This window comes from Mus musculus, chromosome 13 (genome assembly GCF_000001635.26).
Source record: "Mus musculus strain C57BL/6J chromosome 13, GRCm38.p6 C57BL/6J".
In the NCBI taxonomy this organism is placed as follows: Eukaryota; Metazoa; Chordata; class Mammalia; order Rodentia; family Muridae; genus Mus; species Mus musculus.
Window position 1 is genome coordinate 84,216,010 of NC_000079.6, and position 19,144 is coordinate 84,235,153.

The 19,144-nt window shown below is 38.4% G+C and overlaps 1 protein-coding gene and 1 long non-coding RNA gene across 10 annotated transcripts in view; one reads left to right on the forward strand and one right to left on the reverse strand.

Annotated features, from left to right (window-relative positions):
* Positions 1-3,571: 3,571 nt before the first annotated feature.
* On the reverse strand, positions 3,572-6,166 carry A230107N01Rik (RIKEN cDNA A230107N01 gene). The gene is made up of 2 exons (NR_138587.1): positions 6,129-6,166; positions 3,572-5,881 (listed from the first exon to the last, which is right to left on the reverse strand). It is a non-coding gene; the product is annotated as an RIKEN cDNA A230107N01 gene (long non-coding RNA).
* A 120-nt stretch (positions 6,167-6,286) lies between these two features.
* Positions 6,287-19,144, forward strand: part of Tmem161b (transmembrane protein 161B) — a 73,671-nt gene continuing 60,813 nt past the window's right edge. For 6 of the 9 annotated variants that reach the window (NR_029419.1, NR_155262.1, NM_175187.5 and 3 more), the window contains exon 1: positions 6,287-6,425. Coding sequence is in view for 1 of the 9 variants with exons in the window: in NM_175187.5 (NP_780396.2) it covers positions 6,423-6,425 (3 nt within the window). In the remaining 8 variants the exon portion in view is untranslated. The remainder of the gene's footprint in view (positions 6,426-19,144) is intronic. The other 3 variants (XM_006517405.4, XM_030247423.1, XM_006517404.4) reach the window with 3 other exon arrangements.

A 19,144-nucleotide genomic window follows, 5' to 3' on the forward strand; every position in this document is an offset into this window, starting at 1 on the left:
GCTCTTCCAATGAGCCACATCTGCAGTCCTACACCTGCTGACTTCTAAATAAAATCTAATTTCTTCAAATAGTGGACACAGACAATAGATCAATGTTACTAGTGTATTGGGGACCTTTTTGCCTATAAAAGTTAGATATTTGGGTGGGTAGGGGAGTGGGGGGGAGGGTATGGGGGACTTTTGGGATAGCGTTGGAAATGTAAATGAGGAAAATACCTAATAAAAACATTTTTAAAAAGAAAAATATTGTTGCATAGAGCATATTTACTTAATATTATTGAATAATATATCCAAATATGGGTAAAGGTCTAAATAAAGTTCCAAATAAAAGAAAAAAATGTTAGATATTTTTCTATCACATTATCATAGTTATGTGTCTCAAGATATAACTGGTAGTTACTATTCCAAAACTTTACAATTAGACCCTCCATTAAATCAGTATTTTAAAAGTACATGCATACATTTAATGTCTTTATTGCTGTATCAGAAACAATTGATCTGACATATTATATTTTATCTACTTAAAAATATTATTCTAAAGGGAACTCTATAGACTTTATCAGACTATAAGTGATGTCTATGGCACATATGAAAAGCTAACAGTGAATACTACAGTTTTTGCTACTGTGGTTGAGAATATATACTCTTGTATCACAATGAGTTTAAACCCTCATTTGCTAAAACTGTTATAATTTTGTCAAAGTTATGCATATTTTGGGGGACTCATTCTTTACAGGTAAACATATATATATATATATATATATATATATATATATATATCAACTATTTATAGATATTTCCATAAAGGTGATATACTTTCTTTTAAAAGTATAATACAATGCCAGGTACATGTTATTTATAACAACTACATAGATAATTGTTTAAATAGACCCTATTTATATTTATTATATACACAAATATTTTAAAGCTGTATTACTACTGGCTATCACTTAGAATTACTTCATTGACTAGTTTCAAATGAATAATTATAAAATATATGTAAGAAACACAAAACACCCATTCAATGAACAGCTATATACAGTCTATCTAATTTTAGTAAAGAAAATATTACTTTAAGAATAAGTAGGGACAGGGGAGATGGCTCAGTGGGTGAGAGGATGGGATATTTAAACAAGAAGACCAGTATATGAATAGCCAAGCTTGGCAGCTTGTACTATAACCTCACCTTTGGGGGTTGATGATGGAAGAGAAGACAGGCAAATGCTGGCAACTCAATGTTCAGCTACCCTAAATCTATCTAATAGGGTTCAGTGAGAGAACTTGTCTCAAGGTGCAAAGCCTTACCATGTGTGGGTGTGGCTACATCAATGTAATACAAGGCACACATAAAGAACAAAAAAAAAAGTAAATCCACAATTTATTATCCATGTTATACTTAAATTGTTTTTGTTGTTGTTAAATTTTTAAGTAGGATCCTGTAATACTTTATTGTGAGTTTTTGTTTTATTTGACTAATTTTAGGAATAGGTTTATCCATGTTTCTATACTTGTAATGAACTTTTTTCTAATGCTATATTCTACTGTGTGTATATTCTCAACATATTTCCCTACTTTTCTATCAAACTACAATGGATTATTCCTAAATTTTGCTGATTTATATGACATTGTTGTAAATGTTCTTGTATATCTTGTGGTACAAAGATACTGCCCATTTTTAATTTTATTAGTTATGTCAAATTGTTTCCAGAATCGGTATCAGTGCCACCTATTAGAAATGTATAAATGTTCCATGGATACTCCCAGTATCAAATTGTTACTTACCTAGAGGATATGAAATCTTATCTCTATGGTTAGGTAACTCTTTGAGTTTTGCTTAGATATAGTGCTGTAGAGAGAATTACGTGAAATTTTTCAAGCTGGATTATAGTTTCAGTTTCTGTACTGTTCCCTATTTGGCTAATAAAGGCTTCCCAGTTTTTTAAAAAACTGGGTTTTCTTGTCATTGAAATGACACCCTTTTAGGACTTAACCCTTATATTTTGTTTATTCACCTATGACCCATTTCTAGTAAAAGTACTTCTTTTACTGGTAAAATAACTTTTAGTAGTAAAAAACAAAAACAAAAACTCCCGATCATAGGAAATATAACTCTCCCATTTTCTTTAGTGTATAACAGTAACTGATAGAAAGATGAAAGTCAATATTTAATGGTAGAATAAAGCTAGATTAGATTTTAAAGAGACACTTTTATATGATTTTGTTTAAAGTTGTTTATGACTGGTGTGTGTGTGTGTGATCTTGTTTGACTAAAGATTTAATCTAGGTAGACTATTTAAGAAGACATTTCTATGGCTAGAAAAAATGACTCAGTTTGTGTCACAGTTAGCTTCGGTTGTCAAGTGAACCTCAGTTAAATAATTGCCTTCATCAGACTGGTCTGTAGAATATTTTTTTGGTTAACAGTTGATGTGGGGCTCGGGTCAGCCCATTATAGATGAATATTTTTATCCCTTTGTGTTCCGTCTTTTGAGAACTCTTTTATTTCTAGGCCTTAGTGTTTAATTGGATTGTTTTCTTGATGTTCAGTTATTTGTTTTTGTTTTACATACAAAGGCTTTGTCAAATGTATAACTGGTAAATCTTTTTCTCAATCTATAGGCTGCTGCTTTGATGGAGTCCTCTGTGACACAGAAATGTTTTCATTTTCTGAGGTCCTGTTGTGTTTTTTTTGGGGGGGGGGCTTTTTCCTGTTATAGTTTGGTAGCTTTATTTGATTGCTTGCATTTTTGGGTTTTTTTTTTGTTTTGTTTTGTTTTGCTTTGTTGTCTTAAAGTTTTTGTTTATGTTGAAAGTAAGAAAGAACATGAAGATGAGTAGATAGATGGGGAAGGACCAGGGGGCACTTGAGGGAGGGGGAAAACGTTTCAAATGGCATCAAGATCCCATTATGGGAAGATAACTCAGACAAGTAAAATGCTGGCTGTTCTGAGTTTGAATCCTCGGACAAGTAAAATGCTGGCTGTTCTGAGTTTGAATCTTAGAACCTATGCGTAAAACAAAACCAAATCCCCAAAACAAACAACACACACACACACACACACACACACACACACACACACACACACACTTGTTATTGTTTCTTGGAGAGAGAGAGAGAGAGAGAGAGAGAGAGAGAGAGAGAGAGAGAGAGAGAGAGGAAGAGAAGGAGGGAGGGAGAGACAAAGACAGTGGAGACAGAGACAAAAGGATTATATCTTTTTAAAAGCATGGTGGGCAGCTCTTGAGGAAGGACACTTGTCTTTGGCTCCCCCTACCCCAGATCCTGTGAAAATATACACTATACAGCTTGTACAAGATTTGTCATTGCACTCAACTTCTAAAATCAATGGGGGGCGGGGGGGGGGGAAGGAACATGGCAATAAAGATTCTCAGGAATGCTACTATTATTGAAGGAATGCAGTACATTTTTACTTTTGAGACTTTTATGTAGCCCAGACTAGCCTTGGACTCCTGGCTCTCTACCCTCCAATTGCTGGGGTTAGGGTCATATGCCTGGTTTAACTTCTGAAGACCTTATCTCCTAAATTAGAAAAGTAAGAGCAATATAGGTAGGCTTTAAGAAGCTTTATTGATGGACAATTTTTTTTAATAATTGTTTCAAATAGAACAGTTTAGAAAATGAATGCTGAATGGTAATGGATACATTTTCAATTATCTTTCTCTGTGAGTGTAGGGCTTTTTATTCACGTCAAAGCAATTACACTGAACACAATTTTGCATTCTTTACTTTGGATACTATAACAAAAGTACCATAAACTGAGTGATTTAAACCACAAAATTAGTTCCCATATGTATCACTGGTGGGGGTGAAAATGGACCCCTTTGTTGTTGGCAAATGAGTTGTGACTAAGTTCTCACATGGTGCAGAATAAACAACGAGGAAGCAAGTTCTTCTCTCTCTGACAAGGACACTCAGCACACCACAAAGGTCCCATCCTCTGATCCTACTTAAAAGGCAACCATTTTCCTCTAGTGGCTTTTTGGAACAATTGCAAAATGTTCCACTAACCATATATGGCAGAACATGACCAATAAATCATTGTTACTGGTACATGATTTTTCTAAGATGGCCAATAAAGAATTTTAAGTACAATTTACCTAAGGAAACAAAACCCAACTTTCCACATAGTTACAGACTAATTACCATTTACAAGAAATAGAAATCACAGAATAAAACATATCATATTCAGTAAAGGAAAGAGAAAAGTGTTTGAATTTTTTTTAGAGGTAAAACTATTAACACATTTTGTTAAGACGGTTTAAGACTTTTAAAAATTGATTTTTAAAATTGGAAGAGTTTCAGGCCAGAGTGCTCATGTAAATACTATTCTGTTGATATTTATACACATCTGAGATCAGTTCGTAGAGAGGACATTTTAAATTATCACAAACCCCACATGGTAAGCAGCCATGACTTTTATCAAAGACTGTGATCATAACTAATTTGCCAAAAAGATCTTTTCATCTTCATCATCACATTTCCTCTCTTTCCTTTTCATAATTCTTTCTCTGAATCTTTGTCAAAGACTTCTATACATTTAAGAAATAGAAAATGGTCAATAAAAAAAAACAGGTAATTAGTAGAATATATTGTTTTTTAATAGGACAAAAAGACTTGATACAGTTGTAAATGTAAACATATACACACTATGTGAAACTAAAGTATTTTAACCAAGGATTGTTAATCAATGCGCCATGTACAAAATAGAGAATATAGAATCTGACAGTCTATTGAAAGTAATAAGGTAGTAAAAACTGATTTCTTGTTTTTCCTCTGGCAGGAATGGATTCTATCCTGCTAATAATTCCTATCCTACTGTCATATAGGAGAAGATGTTTTCTGATCCTTAACAAGGCTGCCAGGTTTAGGACAGATGGAAGACCCACTGTGTCACAAGTGAAAGACAAGACTTCACAGAATGTGATGTCACTGACAGGCTGATAGGCACTCGCCACCTCCATCTTTTCTTTCTCAAGGATAGCAATGGCTTCCCCCAGATACAGGAGCGGTCAACCGGAGTCCTTCTTTACTATACTGCAGTTGCCCTGGGGCCTGTCTATTAACAGGCTTGTTTCTATAAAGCAGTAACAGAACCCTTGGGGAAGTTCTCAGTTTCACAAACTATTCCTCAAGGCTATTGGTCTCGGAGTAGCTTCTCTCATTTCTTATAATTTCTCTATCACCTGTCACCCTATCTCCCCCCACCATTAAAAATTAACATAATGTATAAACTTTGTTTCTGTATCCTTTTGAAACAGCACCAATCTAACATCTCTAGGTAGCTCAGGATTGTTTCCCAGGGTCCTTGGGCCAGTTAGAGGTTGAACATCATAGCTGTTTCATAGTTGCAAGTTTGTGCAACCTTGACTGCTGAAGATGAATTTCCTCCCCAGTTCTGACTCCACAAGAGAACCACATTATGGTAAAAGGTATCTCACGGAGAAGGGTGAGATAAGCATGTTTCCATAAGGATCGTTAAACGGTGTGATAATTTCTGGGCCAAAGATGCTCTGTGTCCTTATTTCAAACTTACCTCTATGGTTAACCCTCATCACAATATAAAGGCAAGTTCACTGGTACAGATTTGGAAGGAGGGAGGTGTCATAAAGCATAAATGTGTGTGTATTTATGTATGTATGTATATGAGAATGTTGTAAGGCCCTTTTTGTTCATATTGGTATTAAGTAGGTAGGAAATGTCCATACTGAATTTTCTTCTTAGCTCCTCTGCTCTTTGTAGATATCCTCTGGCTTGAGCTGGCGTCTGTGAAGAGCAAAGAACTTCTAAAGGTCACATTCCATTGACCTAAGAGAGGAAGGTGCTTGGACAGCATGAATTTTTAACTGAGATTCCAAGGTACTGCGTAAGGAAAGCGGACAGAAAAGAGGCTGGCTGAGCTAAACAATTTCTGAATGATCTCAGCATGAATACAGCCAAGAAGGTTCTTTACCCTCAATAAACCGTCAGAGTACGAGGGCTACACCCACCCAGCTGATCCCTGCAGCAGCACAAACCGACCACCAGCGCCCGCGAAAAATACCGCACCTACCTAGGAATCCTGCGGGCATGCCGCCCCGCCCCGCCCTGCCCCGCCCCGCCCACCTACCTGTGCGCCTGCGCCCCTGCGTTCTCAAGGTCAGCCCCGCCCCCCGCCCTAGCCTCACACCCACGGAAGTGGCTTTAGAGAACGCCTTGCGGCTCCTCCTCTCTGCGTGGCGTGGGGTCGCTGGCGGTCCGGAGAGGGAGGAACTTCCTGTCCCATGCGGGCAGGACTTCCGGCCGAGCCGGAAGACCTTTCCCTTCGCGGTTTCGAGAGCTCCGTTTTGCAGAACCTGAAGGGGAGATTCTGGACGGTCCCGGGGACTCTAGACTGTCTGTCCCACGACCTGTTCTTGGCGTTATGGTGAGTCTTGTGAGGATGAGAGTGACAACCTTCAGGAGGAAAGGACAGGGAGGTCAGTCTGTGAAAGGAGCCGGTTGATGTCCCTGCTGGGAATGGAACCTGCTGGAGCGTTGGGATGAACCGCTGGCAGGACCCCAACCTTCCCAGAGTGCGCGCGGCCGCCGCCGGGGTTCCAGACAGCCGAGGGACCTGTGGGGTTGGAGAGGGGCGGGTCTGTCGGAGTACCCAGTCTAAGGAGTCTGCCCTCGCGTGTGTCCTGTGGCGCCAGGTGGCCCACTGATGACCTTGCTCTACCCACCACGTTGTCCCTGCCACCTTTTCCCGCCGCAGGCTTTTGGCTGAGATTTTAAGGACGCAGCAGTGCCTTTTTGCACGCTTGCCTGTCTCCTTGGAGACAAGCAACGCCGAGGCACTTAAGACAAAATTGGCTTCTCTTAACACTCAACTAGAGCAGAACTGAAAATCAATGTCACTTTTAAAGAAAATGTCCAGGTTGAGTCCCAACAGATTTAACTTGAAAGGAAAAATTTGTAATTTCCTATTGTACATCTCTATCGAAGGAGGGAGCACAGCTTGAGCCATATTATTTGCAAGTGTCTTAAAGGTTAGGTGAGAAGGATACGTAAACATAAAAAGAACCTGGTGTGAGAGATTGGAGGGAAAGGAGTAACCGAAGGGTGTTTTACCGTGAGGCCAGTCATTCTCAGAGTTCTCTGCTGTTTTAGTCTGAAAGGACAAGGTTCAGGGACTTGTACAAAGAACGTCTTAATCAACTGTAGATAAGAAGCAATGGGTGCTGACTGATCACACAGTTCAGGAGTTAATTGATGAAATGAATGGGATTTCGAAACATCTAAGTTTGGCTTTATTGGGGGACTATGAGAGGAAGGCAGGTGGTTGTGTAGGGGCTGGTGACTGCAGTCAACTACTTCCTGGAACATAAAAGGATTTAAAAAAGATAGTTGCTATTTCCAAGGTCCTAGGGTTCTGGTAAAGTTGAACAGGCAATCAGCCACATGAACGATTTCAAACCATCTGCAGAGACTTCTATCTTGGGTTCAAGCTTTAGTTGACTATGCTGCTGCCTTTTTATGTAGACCACACTGCCCTCTGATTCAGAGATCTGTCTGCCTCTGCTTCCCAAGTGCTGGGATCAAATGCATATGCCACTACTCCCAGTTTGGCCATGCCCCTTTTTTCAGGATTAATATTGCTGTTTTGTATGACTTACTAGAGAATAAAAAAATCACCTGGTTCCAGTTGCAAACTACCAGGTGACTTGTTTCTTTTAATGTTTTTGTTTGTTTGTTTGTTTGTTTTAGTGTTTTGAACCTCTGAATAGTATGGCTTAGATTCCTTAAGAGAGTTCTGTTTTCATTTGAGATAGTGAAATTAGAGAGGGAACGTTAGAACTAGAAGGAATTAAAGTCTAGCAACCTCCCCATCTCTTCAAATTTTACAGAAGGAAGAATGTGGAGTTTAGAAGCAGGCAGTGTTATACCTGAGGTGAGGTCTAATAAACTTGGTCTTGTCTAGGAAGTTGACACTAGTATCTAAATAAAATGATTAAATACACGATAGTCACAGGGAAGCTGAATTAGAGTGTGTTCTCTGCATCCAGAGAGCCACAGAACCATTCTGGCCGCTCTAAGGAAGTAGATATATTTTCAGCTAATCTCTTGGTGACACTTCACAATGTGGGGCCTGGTTGTCCCCATTGTGACATTGATCTGTCTTGTTTTTGAGTTAGTTACTTGACTAAAGTTAAAGTTGTTCACCGCTATGAAGTTGATGTTTGTGTATGGAATTGCCGTCATTGCTTGGAATCCTTTAAAAAAATAAAGCAAGGATGGTCGGAATTTAGGTTGAGCTTGGTTGAATTAACAGTTTGTTTTAAGTTGTGAACCATACAGTGAGAAGAACACTCACTAGACATGAACTCTCAAGACCCAGATTCTACCCATTAGTTTACATACATGCATTTGGTAAGAGTTTGAACTCTTTGAGAAGTTCTAAATTCCTGGCAAAAGTAGAATTGGCTTTTAGTCATCTTCTGATTCTTTACATTCAGTGACTTAGAACCTTATTTCATGACAAATACAAGTTTCTGATTAAAATTTAATGTGGTACAGAGACTTGATCTACCAGGGTTGAGGGATATTCTGGGGGCCCCACCTGCTCGGGGTGGGGGTGGGGGTCAGGGGAAGGATTGTGGGAGGGGGCCAGTGAGTGGGATGTAAAGTCAATAAGTAAAAAAGAAAAAAAGATTTAATATGGTTCCCTTGCTCTTTTAGTTCCTTTAAAAACATCATTCATATATATTCACACACACACACACACACACACACACATCATTTGGGTAGTCTGAGAATCCTTGTCTTTATATTAGGCCAGCTATTTCATGTCTTATAAATGCTACCCCACAGTGAATATTTTGGATTTACTGATGTTTAATTGGTTATAAATTTATTCTGCCCTCTCATTCTCTGATCTGGTTTTGTAGCCCCCAAACTTCATAGATGTGCTGTGTGTATCAGGTTCTTGTATTGTGAGCAAAGGACCATAGGCTTGTGACGTAGACCAAAAATACTGAACTACATTATTTGCTTTCAGTATGTGAAAATATTTGGTAGAAAGCATACTGCAAGTGTTTTAATTCTGTTCCACTTTCTGTTGTGATGGAAATCTTGCATTGGTTTTGATTTATGAGAGAACAGTAGCACAATTAGAGCAACATTTTGAGTTACAGATCCCTGGTGGCTTGTTTAGTCAATGTAGCAGTTTAATAATTTGCTGCTGTTAATTGTGGGGAGACAGAAAGCTTTGCTATAGCAGAGTTGGTGAGGAGCGGTGCTGGGAAGAAATAATGTGCTATGTGATTAGAGAGAAACACACACTTGGAGAGTACCGACCAGTGAGTTGATTGTAAACTGAGGGAGTCAAGGAATAGCTGACATCTAGTGAACTTGTGAAGAGTGTTGGGATACTTAAGTTTCCTTAAGAATGCCTGGGCATGGTGGTGCATGCCTTAAATCCCAGCATGGGATCTGTGAGTCCAAGGCCAGTCTGGTATACAGTGAATTCTGTACTATTCAGAAAAAAAAAAAATACCTATGATTCTTGGTTTTAAAAAAAAATGTGTATTTGGATCCTATTTTGAGTAGTAAAATTTTAGAATCTTTGCATGCTTGCTTTTGGAAACAGGTTCTTAATTCAGTAGCTCAGGCTAGCCTTGAACTCCCTGCTTTCCTGCTTCAGCCTCCCAAATGCTGGGATTATTGTATGAGCTATCATTCCCAACTCAAAATTTTATTTTTAATAAATTCTATAGTTAAGTCTGAAACAAGTGGCCTTCAAACCATTCTTAAAGGAAGATGGAGGACTAAGAACTGGGGGGTATTTATTGGAGGTTCTTTTGCATTTGAGCGAAAGTGAGATAATCCTTTTGAGGATTCTTTTTTCCTTTTTCCAATTTTTTATTAGGTATTGTCTTCATTTACATTTCAAATGCTATCCCAAAAGTCCCCTATACCCTTCCCCCTCCCTGCTCCCCAACCCACCTACTCCCACTTCTTGGCCCTGGGGTTCCCCTGTACTGGCCATATAAAGTTTGCAAGACCAAGGGGCCTCTCTTCCCAATGATGGCCGACTAGGTCATCTTCTGCTACATATGCAGCTAGAGACACGAGCTCTGGGGTTACTGGTTAGTTCATATTGTTGTTCCACCTATAGAGTTGCAGACCCCTTCAGCTCCTTGGGTACTTTCTCTAGCTCCTTTATTGGGGGCCCTGTGTTCCATCCAATAGCTGACTGTGAGCATCCACTTCTGTGTTTGCCAGGCATGCCAGCAAGATTTTGCCGAAAGGACCCTGATACAGATGTCTCTTGTGAGCCTTTTGAGGATTCTAAGGAGGTTTTAACATTGAATGTAGTAGCAGAGATCTGAGTTTCTTCTCAAGTTTTCTGATTTCTCTTTCCTGCGATTCTTTGCTCTTTGTCTTCCGAGAGGCCTAGTCAATCTATGTTAGAGCCTTGTGTTTCTTCGGTTAGTATTTTGGTTAGTTAAGGTTGTGCCTGAGCACCTTTGCAGAAACAAACGTTTGTAAACTACCTTCTGCTTTTTTGCTTGTTTGACTCTATTTTCATTGCTAATGACATAGTATGGTTTTATTCACAGTTCTGGTCCAAGTTAGAGGGACTTCATCTAGTTGATGGCTTTGCTGACAGTGAAATGTTTCAGCAAATGGCAAGTGAATGAGTGAAGAAGTATCCTCTAAAATAATAGGGCTTTTTAAACAGTTGTCTGGTAGGACAAAGGGTATAGTCATTCTAGCCAAACCAATAAAATATTCACTTCACAAGGACTTTTGTTTTGTGTTTGTTTGTTTCACATAATTCCAGAGCAGATAGGATAGTAAACTACGGCTTGTCCTCTCTGAAACTCACACTAGGGTTTAACTTCCAATGACTTAGGAGGGTAGAAACTTCACCTAACTCATGTTTCAGGGTATTGCCATTGGGATGTGATAAATTCCACAAGATCATCAAAGTAGAGTTCCTACAGTCACATAGGTGCTGGAAAATGAACCTGGTTCCTACGGAAAAATAGCCACTGCTCATAACTGCTGAGCCATCTCTCCAGTCCATAAAGATATTTTTTAAAGAGGGACTTTTGATTAGGTTTAGATTGTGTGTGCAAGTCTCTGTTCTCCATGCCTCTCCATTATCTGTAGCTTTTACCAGAGTGATATGTGTCTTTAATTAAAAAAAAATAATGTGTTTTCATTCATTGAGAATTTTATAGTGTATTTTGATCACATTATCTGTGGGTTTGGATGAATAGTTTTTGTTTGTTTGTTTTTTTATGTACACCCATCATTATGGTATAAGTGTATTTTAACTCCCCTGAAATCATTCTTCCTCTTTCCCTTCCTCAGGCAACCACTGATCTTTTTTCACTATAATCAAGGGTTTCCAGGATATTATATAATTGGAACCATGCAATATTAAAACCCTTGTGGATTGGCTTATTCTTCTTTGTAATATTAAAGTCCCTCTACCCTGGCCTTTGTGTCTTGATAGTTTTCTTCTTCCTTTCCTCTTGTGTTTCCTACCCTCCTCCTCCATTTATTCTAAGACAGAGCCAGGACCTATACTTGCCAGTCAGTGGTACTTGGATTGCAGGGAATGTGCTGTGTGACAAAACTTGTCCTGGGGAGATGTAACACAAATGTCTTCTCATCAAGATAGGGAACCTATGACAGACCTAAGTAAGATACCACCGAAGTCCAACTTGATGTGTGCTGTAGGGTAACTTAAAAGATTATGGGTAAGGGATTACTTACAGCAGCAGAAATGACTCTGACATCTATATCACTGAGCCCTCCCCTTACCCACTCCACCCAACACATGCCTAGCACAGGTGACAGCTCACAAAGCTGGAAACCATGAGCGCACTAGACAGCCTAAAGGCAGCTCAACAGGCTGGAGAGTGTTCTTTCCAGGCGCCTCCACTGGTTGAAACCTCTTCCAGGCAGCTTGGCTGCCTTCTCCTTCCAGTCAGCTTTTATGGTCTCAAGTTTTCTTTGCAGCTCTGAGTCGTCTTCTCAGCCTGGTTTCCTTCTGTCTGAGGGTAACTCTCAGCTTTCATTGCTTACTCTGGCAGGGAAGGCACTAGGGAATCTGATTAGTTTCAGGATCTTACTGAGGCTATTTTAAGTTGTTTACCTTCATATTTAAAAAAGCTTTCCTTTTTGGGTGGAATGTTTCCATCTCTAAGGGAAATATTAACCAACCAGGAGGACTTCTGTGGGACTGGAAAGCTATGCATCAGAGAACTGGTCTAGAGCAAGAGTGAAGTCAAGACAGGTTGTGATCAATTTACTTTCTTATCTCATACAGTAGGCAATCTCCTTCCTGTGAAACAGATCACCTACAGAGAGGGTGTTCCTACCTCAATTAAAATAAATTTTCTTAGGAAACATTAAAATTGTTCCTCCCCCGCTTAATCTTATACTTTATTCTCTTCCTACTTTCTCTCATGTTGGGATTGGTGTGTGTCACCATGTCTAGCTATATCTTCTTAGACCAATATTTAAATATTTCACTTTATTTTGGATGCTGATATAAAATACTGCTAGCCGGGTAGTGGTGGCACACACCTTTAATCCCAGCACTTAGGAGGCAGAGGCAGGTGGATTTCTGAGTTCAACGCCAGCCTGGTCTACAGAGTGAGTGCCAGGACAGCCAGGGCTACACAGAGAAACCCTGTCTTCAAAACAAAACAAAACAAAATACTGTTTTGTTTGAACCTGAAAAATAAAGTCAATGAGGACATTGATTTTTATATATTAGATTATATTCTGCAACCTTGCTGTATATTCACTTTTGGATCCACAGTGTGTCAAATTAGTGCTCTGCCTCATAGAGTTCTGAGGAAACACATCCCATCCACCAAGTCGCAGTACTTTCATAACACTTAAGTAAGACAGAAATAGTAATTCTGTTATTAAATTATAGGACTATCTTTTGTATTTTTGACATAAAGTGTAAGATTTAAGGTAAAAAGGAACAATTTTGATGTTTCCTAAGAAGATTGAGGTAGGAAGGCCACCCTGTCTGTAGATGAATTGCTCCATAGGAAGGAGATTCTACTGTAGTAGACAAGAAAGCACGCTGATCCCTGGCTGAGAATTAGCTCACTGCTCACTGGTCTTGACTGCATGTATTGTGATGGCTGCTTCAAGTTCCTGAGCCCTGACTAACCTAGAACTGTAAGCCAAATAAGCTCTCTGTCCTGAGTTGCTTTTCTCAGGGATATCACAGCAGCAAGAGTAAAAATAAGAAAAAAAATTTTTGTTGTTTTTTTTTGTTGTTGTTGTTTTTGTTTTTTCGAGACAGGGTTTCTCTGTGTAGCCCTGGCTGTCCTGGAACTCACTTTGTAGACCAGGCTGGCCTCGAACTCAGAAATCTGCCTGCCTCTGCCTCCCAAGTGCTGGGAGGTGGTGTGCCACCACGCCCAGCTAAGAAAATTTTTTAAGTTAAAGACTTAAAGCACTATAGATGGATAAAAATTGCATTTTGCTTTACATCAGTAACTATAATACCTACGAGTATTTTTAGCAGTTTAAATATTTACGAAGTAGTTGAAATCTGAGGTTTTGTTTTAACTTCACTTGTACAGATGGAGGCACAAAATTAGAGTAACAGTGTAAATTCCTTAGTACTTATTTTGCTTCAACTATATCTAGTTAAAACATCCCTTCATACCAGAGTATTAATCCTTTAGGTGTGGGCATGGACTTGATGATGAGTGAGGAGGGATTGCCGAAGAGAAGCTGTGCACTGGAATTCCTTAGTTACTGAAAGCGTTTTCTATCATACAAGCATGTGGCACACTTACCCATTCTTGCCAGGGTTCTAGCTATTGTCTCCTCCTCCTCTTTGCACTTATGATGACTTGGCTTCCAAATGAGCTATAAAATAACTGTAATCTCTCAGAGAAACTTGCCTCCCTTCCATAAGCTCAGTGGACACAGAGACCATTTCTCCATGCTACTTCTTTATGATCACTGACTGTTTAATTAGTACAGATTTTTTTTAGAGGAAAAATGGAATATTTTGATAAAGTATTTGTCGTCTCAAGGTCATGCTCAACAACATGCAGTTGAGTTAGAAGAGACATCACGTTAGAAACCATTTGAAGTGCATTTACAGCTTTATGTTGGGCCGCATCCATAGTTATCCTGCAGTACATGCCCTGGGTTGATAGCCATAGCGCCTCTGCAGCAAAAGCTCAGGAACAGAGAGGTCTGCATTCTGAGGAAATGTGGTTAGTCTCAGTGGGCACCGGGAAGGGGAAAAGAAACCTTTGTTCAGTGCAACTGGCATATCTACAGGAACCTTCAGCATGTTGTTCTGTTGTGTTTCATGCATATTTTATTGTAGATGGTCAGCGGTTGATACCTACCATGAATACTTAGCACAATCAGGTTTTCATTTTACTTCGTTTTGCCAATGCTGAGGGAAGGGTTTGACATTGAGCTACAAGCCTGTGTTTACTTTTTAAAGTAAACTTCACATTTTTATCTCTGCGATAAATAGGAACTTTTAAAAATAATAATCTAAGTCATTCAAATTATGTTTGTCCTTGGCACCATGCTGTGCTCAACTGGTGTTGTGTTATCTTTATTTGCTGACTGCTGCTGTTTGCTCTACTGCTGTGATCTGCTTGGGAAAGCCATGTGTCACCTTCTGCTTCCTTGCACTGAAGGGAAGTCATGATGGAAGATGCTTTTCCACCAAATCCATAACTTTATTAATGTTTTTATCATTCCAGAAGACTTCAACAATATTTATGATGATTATAAGTGATTAATTATAAATGATTCTTATTCTTGCACTTTGTGACGTTGTCTGTGTAAACAGATTTATTTTGTCACTAATACCATTCTTTTCTGTTTAGCCTTATTCAAAAGGAAAACCGTTTGATTTTTGATTTTTGCCATATTGTTCTGCCAATTAGTCCAGGTTAGTATGGAATTCACTCTGTACTTCCTGCTGTCTCAAACTCTTGATCCCTCTGCCACAGGCTTCCAACAGGTATATACTACCATGCCTAGCTAAGTTTTGCATTTATTGTTCTTAAAAATTGTCTTATGCTCTTTAAGGGAAAAAAAAAAGTAGACGACTTGGCAACTGGATTTTGGAAGTAATTGGTCAGTATTTTTCTGACCATTAGAAACACATAGAAAAGCCGGGCGTGGTGGTGCACACCTTTAATCCCAGCACTCGGGAGGCAGAGGCAGGCGGATTTCTGAGTTCGAGGCCAGCCTGGTCTACAAAGTGAGTTCCGGGACAGCCCGGGCTATACAGAGAAACCCTGTCTCGAAAAAAAACAAAAAAAGAGAAACACATAGAAAGAAACCTGAAACATTCAATATACTGTAAAATATGATCTTGAAACATTTTAGTATGAAATTCTTTTCTAGTATAATTTTAGCAATGCTTATTGAGTCCTTGAATTTTATCTTTACAATTTGTTTATTAGTCATTTTTACTAAAAGTGTTTGTGGTCTTCATTTCTTATGTCCTCTTTCCCTCTTCTTGAATGTGGACCTCTGAGCGCCCTGTAATGTAATGCTGTAGGTCAGGCTGGTCTTGATCCTCTTGTGCTGATAAAATCTCCCAAGTGCTTAGTGTTACTAATACCCTCAAATAGTTTTGTTTCATTATTTTCCCAGTGCTAAGTGATATCCCCAACTCCTTTCTCTTAATAACCACTGATTAGAAAAAAATACTGTATCATTTAAAACTAAAAATCCCCAAGTCATTTAAAGAGAGAATTTACTAAGTTTCTGCAATACAATTAAAAAACCAGACAAATAAACAAAAACAAGACTGTAAGATTCATTAAGTCCTAAGTCTCTCAGATGAATAGAATCTTTGAAAAGTTTAGTGCCTGTGTTTATGTGTACTGCAACAGGTGCACCTGCCATGGTATGGAGTGTGCGGAGCTCTGAAGATTGCTTGGACTTAAGTTTTTTTTTACCATGGGGATCCGGGGGACCCAACTCAGGTCCTCAGGCTTGGCAGAAAAGCCCTTAATACTCTAAGCATGTCAGTGACCCTGGAGAGTTTGTCTGTCTGTCTGTCTGTCTATTTTAAAGCGCTAATTTGCAATGAGACTGTTGAGTAGTGGACTGAGTCTCCTACTTTACATTAATTTGCAAATCTCAGTTTCCTTTTAAACTTCTTATAAATTGTAGCTCATTTTATCACTTTTTTTGCACAGGACCATTATTTATTGGATGAAAATTCAATATCAGAGACTTTGTTGATGCTGTCAAAGTGTTAAATTTTCAAATACTATTTGTTTATTTGTTAATTTGGTTAATTGGGATTTGAGATATCATTTGCCCCTTATTTTAGAGATAGGAAGTGAGTCTGGGAGAGAGAGCTTTTCTAATTGTTGTGTTGCTAGTAACAAAACTTTATGTATTCTAGTGTGTTCAATTACTCAGTGCATTAAAATATTCACCATGAGTGCGTTTAAGGAATAGTTAACTGTATAGATATATGCTTCAAGTTTCTTGGCTTTTGTATTTATAACTTTAAATTTATAACTGAATTTTTATTGTAAATTTGCTTTACGAATCATTACTATTGGGCTTAACATGGTTGTAAAATATAGCTTGTATAAATGAAAGTATTTGTAACACAAGTAGCCACTACTTTAAATTGAGATGATTATCGTATGCCTTGTCTTTGGAGGCATAGAGAGCATGATATATTGGTTATCCTAGTAAGAGGTACTACTTTTTCATAAAGAAAAGAGTACTTTTCTTTATGTTAAAGTTCAGTGCTTCATACAGTGCCTGTAATTTAACAATGGGGCAAGTTTATCCTTTGTCCTTTATTTCATCAAGGAGTAAGTATTAACTTTGTGGTATTAAAACTACTGTGATAACTTCCTGGAAGTGGAGGTTGGAGTGAAGTGGAAGAAATCAGAGCAGTTTTAGTGGCCCATCAGTCATCAGGCAAGCTGAGCATCACAGTGGGTGATTTGGAGGTGAACTTAGTAGTTTTACGTAGAAACTTATCTAAGGTTTCAGTGAAAAAGTGAATGTTAACGGAGTTGGAATTGTTTTGAACGAAATCAAATGTGTATTGCTTCCAGCAAATAGCTTCATTGAGTATAGACCTATAGAGTTGTTTTGTGCAATGTCAGAAAACATCCCTACAATTAAGAAGAGTGGGAGAATATAGGATGGCTTTTTGCACTGAGCCTTTTCTGTAACTTTTCAGAACTAGGATGAAACATTTATTCATGTCTTAGCTAGAGATGAAGTGACTAACATCTTCCAAGATACTTGGTTCATTGGCAATGTTTTTATGACTACAGTATTGCTTTATGAGAGGTATTGCATAATTTATTCAACTGCTATAACTGAAAAATTATCTTTTAAAATGAACAACTATTAATTTCAACACCAGTATGCTAGAGTAGTGTATAACTTGTATTTAATTAGCATGTATCCTTCTCTTTGCTGTTTTCAACACCAGTATGCTAGAATAGTTTATAAATTGTGTTTCATTAGCATGTATCCTTATCTTTGCTGTTTTTTTAATCTCGTTTGCTTTATCAACTTATTTTGAAGAATAAGTCTTCTGTTATTTCTTAATTTAATCAGTTCTTCTAGATGTTTTTATTATTATCTTTACCAAAAACTATAGACCTGATGGGTTTGAATACAATTGCATGTATTCTGTTGCATCATAGGTTTAATTCTAAAGAAAATTACCTTGTATTTAGGCATTTTCTTGAGAACTTGTACTTTTAAATATAACTTTTAATAATTTTTAAAAAATGTTTTGTTACTGGGGGCTGGGGAGATGGTTCAGTGGGTGAGAACACTGACTGTTCTTCAAAGGATGTGGGTTTGGTTTCCAGCACCCAGTTGGCAGCTCAGACCTGTTTGTAACTCCAGATCCAGGGGATCTGACACCCTCACACAGACATAAAAACAGGCAAAACACCAGCGCACATAAAATAAATAAATCTTTTTAAAAATAGTATTGTGTTAGTATTTAAAAACGATGCCTGTATCTGTATGTGGATGGGTGTGTCCCCATGAGCACAGGCTCTTAGAGAAGCCAGGAGTGCTAACTAAGTGCCTTTGGAGCAGGACTACTGGCCTGTTGTGAGCTTCTGGGAAAGGATCTCGGAACAGAGCTGAGGTCCTCCATGAGAGCAGCCTGCACTCTGCTCTCTGCCCCTTGCCCCTGGGAGGTAGGATTAAAGGTGTGGACTGTTAGTGTGTGCTCTTAATTGTTGAGGTAGCTCTCCAATCCAGCACTTCAGTTTTAAAATATGTTCACTTATTTCTGAGTTAGAAAAATAGCAGTAAAATTTATGTATATACTTTTTGTTTTAAAGAAATTAAAAAGTATTTTGTTAATGAAGCATTGATACTAGCAAACTAAAGAGTTCTGTAAACAATTCAGCTAAATGTTTTTCAGTGGGTAAGAGCACTGAATGTTCTTCCAGAGGACCTGGGTTAATTCCCAGCACCCACATGGCAGCTCCCAACTGTCTCTAAGGTCTGACACCCTCACCCAGACATACATGCTGGCAAAAAAACAATGCACATACAAATACAAATTTTAAAAAATTTGTCCTTTGAGTTCAACTCACAGTTGATACAATGGTTCTATTTTTAGGACTAAATTGAACATTAAGATGTAGTTATTTTATAGCAGAAGATAGTTAACTATCTACTATTTGACTAAATTCATAAATCATTTAATAAATCAGTATTAAATATTGACTGCTGACCTTAATGTTTTAGCTGCTTTCCTTTTTATAATTATGGAAAAAGCATTTACTTGGGGAGACACGTGTGTTACCGAGGTCAGAGGATAGTTCATGAGCGTAGTCTCTCCTTCAGGGATTGAACTTAGGTGATGAGGCTTAGCTACAAGCACCTTTACACACTGAGCCATTTTGCCAGCCCTCTTTAGCTGCTTTACTACAAAATTCTTTCATTAATGTCATTTACTATAAAGGCCTTGTTTTGAAAAATCCAGTTTACTGTGCCACTAAAGGCTGCTCTAGGCAGGAATAGCTCATATAACCAATTCTGTGGTACTGGAAATGGCTCCTGAGAATGACTTCTTGTCTGTTTATGGTTGTTTTATGTTACTTTTTCCAGTTTTGG